The sequence below is a fragment of the Coffea arabica genome, chromosome 4e, assembly GCF_036785885.1.
Source record: "Coffea arabica cultivar ET-39 chromosome 4e, Coffea Arabica ET-39 HiFi, whole genome shotgun sequence".
Classification (NCBI taxonomy): Eukaryota; Viridiplantae; Streptophyta; class Magnoliopsida; order Gentianales; family Rubiaceae; genus Coffea; species Coffea arabica.
Window position 1 is genome coordinate 44999487 of NC_092317.1, and position 6891 is coordinate 45006377.

A 6891-nucleotide genomic window follows, 5' to 3' on the forward strand; every position below is an offset into this window, starting at 1 on the left:
TGCTTGGGCGTTGACGCATCCTTCCCACCTCTCCTATAACCCTTAGTGGATTTTTGCCACTGATCTCTGTCATCTCTCCCCGGCTTGAGAAGACTCGACTCCGGCGAGTTAATGGCCTGATACCTCTCATAAAAATCTGGATCCAATTTCTGAAATTCAGATTCGGTAATCCATGTATAATCTGTGCGTGGTCATCCCCTCCAATGAATAAGAAACTTTTGGTAGCCACCCCCTCTAGTGGACACAATTTGGTGGTCAAGAACATCTTCAATTGCTTCACGTAAGCGTGTAGGAGGTGGAAGAGCAACCTTAGAAGTCCCACCTGCTGAATCGTCTAAATGCCCATTATAAGCAGTCAAATCTTCAATATTGAACACATTGCTAATCCCCATATCATCGGGTAACTCAAGAACATAAGCATTGAGCTAATTTTCTTGAGAACCTTGAAAGGACCTGTACTTCTTGAATGTAGCTTCTTGTAGACACCCTTAGGATACCTTTCTGGCCAAATACGAACCATAACTTCATCCCCCTCTTCAAATTCTACAAATTTCTTCTTCAAATCTGAATGTGCTTTGTACCTTTCATTGCTGGTAGCAATCCGATGTCTAACTTCATCATGCATATCCAAAATATGCTTAGAAAAAGCCTCAGCGGCAGCGCTTGGATGAGCATTAACTGGTAATGGAAGCAAATCAATTGGTTTGCTAGGATTATTTCCCGTTATAGCCTCAAAAGGACTATAACCAGTCGATCGATTCACTGAACTATTGTAAGCAAATTCTGCCATCAGTAGAATTTGATCGCAATTGGAAACATGATCACCAACCAAACACCGAAGTAGATCACCAAGGATACGGTTAACAACTTCTGTCTGACCATCCGTTTGTGGGTGGAAAGAAGAAGAAAACTTGAGTTTAGCGTGCAGCATCTTCCACAAAATCCGTCAAAAGTAACTCATAAGCTTCACATCCCTGTCTGAAACTATAGTCATGGGCAGTCCATGAAGTTTAACTATCTCTTTGATGAAAATCTTAGTGATGTGGACAGCATCTGAAGTCTTAGCACATAGGAGAAAGTGAGCCATTTTTGAAAATCGGTCCACAACTACTAGTTTATGAAGTCTTAGCACATAGGAGAAAGTGAGCCATTTTCGAAAATCGGTCCACAACTACTAGTATAGAATCATAACCTTGCAATATTCTTGGTAGTCCAAGGACAAAATCCATGCTCAAATCCTGCCATGGTTCATGTGGAATGGGTAGTGGCATGTAAAGACCAGTGTTTTTCTTTCGCCCTTTGGCCAATTGACAAATTCGGCATCTAGCAACAGTCTTGCCGACATCTCGTCTTATACTCGGCCAATAGGAGCGATCTTGCACTATGGCAATTGTCTTGTCACACCCAAAATGTCTAGCAGTACCTCCACCATGTAATTCCCAAATTAACTCCTCTCTCAGTGAAGTACTAGGAACACAAAGTAGAGTACCCTTGAAAAGATAGCCATCATGGATGGAAAAACCAGCATATTCTGCTTGTTTACCAGCCATTAAATCCTTATATATGACCTTGAAATCTTTGCAATGAGGATAATCTTGCTTAACTGAATCAAAGCCAATTACTTGAACAACCATAGTAGTTAGAATAAGATGCACACGGCTAAGTGCATCAGCCACCTTATTTTCAACACCTGCCTTGTGTTTGATAACAAAATTGTATTGTTGCAGGAAAGAAACCCATTTGCCATGCCGATGACTCAACTTCTTTTGAGAATTTATATATTTGAAGGCCTCATGATCAGTATATAGGACAAATTCCTTATAAATAAGATAATGATGCCAATGGCAAATAGATTGAATAACAGCGTAGAATTTCTTGTCATAAGTAAAGTATTTCTACTTTGCCTCATTCAACTTTTCACTAAAATAAGCTATAGGATGACCTTCTTGACTTAGAATTCCACCAATTCCAACATGAGAAGCATTACATGCGATCTCAAACACCTTAGAAAAATCTGGCAACCTAAGTACTGGAGCTTCAGTCATTCGCTTCTTCAATTCTTCAAAAGCCTTAGCTGTAGTTTTTGTCCATTGAAACTGTCCCTGCTTCATGCAATCAGTGATGGGAGCCATAATAGAGCTAAACCCCCGTATAAATCGCCTATAGAATGAAGCCAGCCCATGGAAACTGCGAATCTCCTTCAAATTAGTAGGAACTGGCCAATCTACTATTGCCTTCATCTTTCCCGGATCAGCAGCTGTCCCTTTATTTGAAATGACAAAACCCAAAAATTCAGCACTAGGAGCCATGAAAGTACACTTCTTCAAGTTGATATAGAGTTTTTCTTGACGAAGAACTCTCATTACTTGTTGAAGATGGTTAATGTGCACCTCTTTGTTCTTGCTGTAAATTAAGATATTATCGAAATAGACAACCAAAAAACGGCCAATAAAGGGCTGAAATACCCGTGTCATGAATCTCATAAAGGCGCTGGGAGCATTAGAGAGGTCAAATGACATCACTAGCCACTCGTAGAGACCATCCTTTGTCTTAAAGGTTGTTTTCCATTCATCACCTGGACGAATTCTGATTTGATAGTACCCCTTTCGCAAGTCAATTTTAGTGTAGATAGTTGAACCAGCCATCATATCAATCATATCATCAAGTCTAGGTATGGGAAACCTATACTTGATTGTTATCTTGTTGATTGTACGGCTATCTACACACATTCTCCAGGTTCCGTCTTTCTTTGGAGTCAATAAAGCCGGCACTGCACAAGGATTTAGGCTGACTTGAATATGTCCTTTGTCCAAGAGCTCCTCTACTTGTCTCTTAAGTTCAGCAGACTCACTTGGGTTTATGCGATAGGCCAGCAAGTTAGGGAGTTGAGAGTCTCGTATGAAATCTATTGCATGTTGGATATCACGCATAGGTGGTAGTCCATACGGCAAATCCTCGGGAGCTACATCAAAAAAATCGGACAGCAACTTGACAATTTCTGGAGGCACTTCTTCAGAGTTGACAACTGCTGAAATTTTCGCCTCTCTGAAGACTAATACCATAATAACTCTTTGCTCCTTGTTTTCCCTTTCAAATTGCTTCTTGCTCAAAATCTGAAAAGGTTTCTTCCTTGTCTCGATCACTTCATTAACTCTTGATTTCTCTTGTTTGGTTGGTTTCTTTTCGTGAAACTTCTTCATAGTTTCAGCACTCATAGGCTTTAAGACAATCTGCTGGTCATTAAACTTGAATGAGTAAGTGTTCGTCTTTCCATTATGATCCACATCTCGGTCATATAGCCAAAGTTGACCAAGAAGTATGTAGGAAACGGTCATTGGAATAACGTCACACCATATAATATCGCTGTAAGGTCCATGTTTAATGGACACCAAGCAACGTCTCGTTACCGGTATAGAGCTACTGTTGATCCAAGCAACCTTGTAAGGTTCAGGATATGGCTTGGTAGGCAAATTTAACCGTTGTACGGTAGACTCTGAAACCACATTCATGCTGCTGCCACCATCAATAATTAGCTTTCTAGTCTCTTGTCCACAGCAAACTAAGGTTTGAAAGATTGAAGTTCTTCGCCAATCTTCCTTTTGTGACTTTGGTGCACTAAGGAGACGCCTCAACACTGAGAGATAAGACGTGTCATCTTCTCCCTCTTCCAAATCATCAACATTAAGTTGTGCTATCTCAGTCAAATAATCAGCACCTTCATCTTCCTCAACCTCTAGATTTTCCTTATCTCCGAAATCGGCGCCAATGTGCAAGTTTCTCTTGTTCGGGCACTCCCATGCCATGTATCCCTTCAAACCACACTTGAAACATCTATCTTTGTTCTTGTTTCTTTCATCGATTGTGGAAGCCTTAGTTTTTGTCTCTACAGGCTTGGAAGTTGCTTGAGTTGCTGCTGATTTATATGGCTTGCCATTTGCAGCAAATCTTTTGGGAATTACCTCCCCACTTTGAGTATTGAACCTCTTAAGTAGTGGCTACTGCTCCAGGCTCTTTTCAAGTCTAAGATGTGAGGACCCATATTTTATTTTAATTTAGTCTATTTTATAATTATTTTGCCCTAGTGTTATTTAATTTTACTATTTTTGCATGAATATTTCTTAAATTAAGCTTTTATCGCGCGCGCGTCGAAAGTTTCTCAAAAGTCGCACTGGCGCGACTAATTGGAGATTTGAGGATTTAATACTAGGCTTGTATGTATGAGTAATTGTAGTGCTAGAGGAACTACCTTGGAGGGTTAGTAGTTAAGTGTATCAAACAAGAAAGAAAGTGGTAGTGCAAGGCACTATTGAACTACTATTGAAAGTTGACTTTTTATACAAACTTATGGTTAGCCTTTCTTCATTTTCCCTCAACAAAACCAAACACATTTTACTCCCTCACCATCTCTCTCCCTCGGCCGAACCTGAAGTTCAAAGGGGGGGAAGAAAAATTTCATCTTTTGCTCTAATCTTACTTGATATTCTTCATCCAACCCACAAATCTCTTGGAATTTTGCTCTCACTAGAAGAAAGGTGCAAGCTTGTGGTGTTTCTTGGTAAAGTATTGGTGGAGAGTCTTGCTTACAACTAGGGTTTAGGAGCTTGAAGAGGTAACCTTCATCCTTCGTTAATCTTTCAAAGTTTACCTAGAATAGAGGTTGTATTTCATGGGTTTGAAACCCTAAACAAGATTCTAAACTGGAGGACTTTTATTTCTTGCCTTACATCCTAAGCTAGTGGTCTTGAGGTGGCCTTTAGGTAGCTAACTTGAGGCTTTCTTACTTGATTGTTGTTGTTTGTGTGATGAGTGACTTGATATTGGCTTGGTAAGATGAGAGAAAGTTGGAAGAGACTCTTGAGAGGTGCTGGCCGAATTTTGCTGCTTAGTTACCTTGCTTTGATTTTGAATTTTATTGCTTATATGGTTGCTAAAATACTTGTTATATGTTGTATTATGTGTGTGGAAATTGTATTTCAAAAATCATTTCAATTGGTTATATAAAATTTGACTTTTGAAGAAAGGAAGAAATCTGAAAAACAGTGGCCAGGGCAGCCGACCAATGATTCATTGTCTGTGTATAAATTTTTGTACAAAAGTCAAAATCAAGTGCTGTTTGTGGCATTTGAAACTAGACACAAGAGTTTTCCAACGGTATAAAATTTCCCTGCTAATTCATTTTGAGTGAGCCGTAGCGAACTGGCAAAATGGACTGACCTGTTTTACTTGTTTATGCGAGAGAAACTGGGAAATTGTATCTTATGGCTCAATTTCGTCTCACTTGTGAAAAGAGTTTGAAAATGATGTCTTCTGATGAATTATTGCATTTTAAATCTAGTTTCTAACGCATAAACCATTCTTAATTTGGACTTGTGTAGAGTTAGATATGATCTGATTTCAAAACAATGTCAAAAGTGGAAGCTAGAAAATTGTTGAACAGGTTGAGAAATCCAGCCAACTTCAAACTGTTGTATCTTGCTGTTCAAAAATCCAAATTTAGTTCCTCTTATTGTGTTTGAAACTTGACTTGAATCTCTTGCTGTGTTATAAATTTTGGAGGCTAATTCAATTCCAGTGAATTTTGCCGAATTTCCAAACATTGCTGAAAAATGAGAACTGGTTCTGCCCTGTCTTCATGAAACAGTAACTTTGGGCTGGAATTTGAATAATTTCTAGTAAGAATCTGGGAAGAGTGTCTTCTGGAAAGTTTTAGCACTATGAATCTAGTTTCCAACGGTATAAAGTTTTTCATTTTTGCACTTACCAAACTCAAGATATAATTTTTCAAGTATTATCAAGTAAAGCTGGAAATTTCTGGTTTCATAAGAAATGGACTTTTAGGAACTCCCAACTTCCTTTTGAGATTGATAGTCCGTTTTAAACTTGATTTCATGGATGATACAAGTTTCTCTTGTGACTTTAAATCCTCATTTTTGAATCTCGATTTTCGATGAGAAAAATTCTTTTGAGGCGTTGTTTAAATTTTAAGCAAGTGCCTTTCCTTCCTTGAATGTTGAGTGGTCTAGAGTATATGTGAGTGATGGTTGGTCACTATTTCTTTAGGTGCTCAAAGAGGTTTCGAAGGGGATCTCGGTACGGACAATTGAAGGACCTTATTTGCTCACTTACTTTTGACTTAGTGAGTGTCAAGCGCATGAATTGTTGTATCTACTTGATTGATCTTGCTTGTATACGTGAACATGACTTGATAAGGCGAATGTGTACTTTATCACACTCACTCTCCTTTACTTGACTTGTTACTTGATTTACTTGAACCTGATTTGTATTGAACTTGAATTTGAATGTCGATTGGAGTGAACCTCGTCGACAAATTATACATGTACTTGTGGGGACGCCCAAAACTCATTGGCTAATCTTGCGACTCGAGCCGGCATGGGTTTGGTTGAGAAGCTTGCTAAACCATGAGAAAATTTTGAAGCTTGATCTTTTGAGATCTTGCTTGGCATACTCGAGTAGTATTGCCTTTTCTATTTGACGTGTGGGCCCGGTAGAGGGTGTAACAGTGGACGAAAATTTGGTGAAAGTGAAGTCTAAGGATTTGATACTCGTTCGGTTGACGGAGAGTCAACGTGGGATATTTGGATCAAGGCCTTGACTAAACTGTGTGGAGTTAGCTCTTGAGAGCTCCCGTATCCTTATTGATTGTGCTTTATTATTATTTGCGAATTACACGAACTTTCTAGCTATATTTCTTGTACAAGTGTTATTGTTACTTGAACTTATGTGTTTGCATGCTTTATTGGCCTCACTGAGCGTTAGCTCACCCCCGTAGTTTGTTTTCCTTAACAGGATCTCAGAATGGAGACATTTTTTTGGAGAAACTGACTTGATGACTACCTTTTGATTAGAATTTGGATGTTATTGGTTTAGTCA

At 38.9% G+C, this 6891-nt stretch overlaps 1 protein-coding gene across 1 annotated transcript; it reads right to left on the reverse strand.

The window, feature by feature from the left end:
• Nucleotides 1–1115: 1115 nt before the first annotated feature.
• Nucleotides 1116–3803, reverse strand: LOC113741054 (transposon Ty3-I Gag-Pol polyprotein). The gene is made up of 2 exons (XM_027268541.2): nucleotides 1905–3803; nucleotides 1116–1817 (listed from the first exon to the last, which is right to left on the reverse strand). Exons 1-2 carry the CDS (start codon nucleotides 3801–3803, stop codon nucleotides 1116–1118), a joined length of 2601 nt encoding a protein of 866 aa, XP_027124342.2.
• Nucleotides 3804–6891: the final 3088 nt, after the last annotated feature.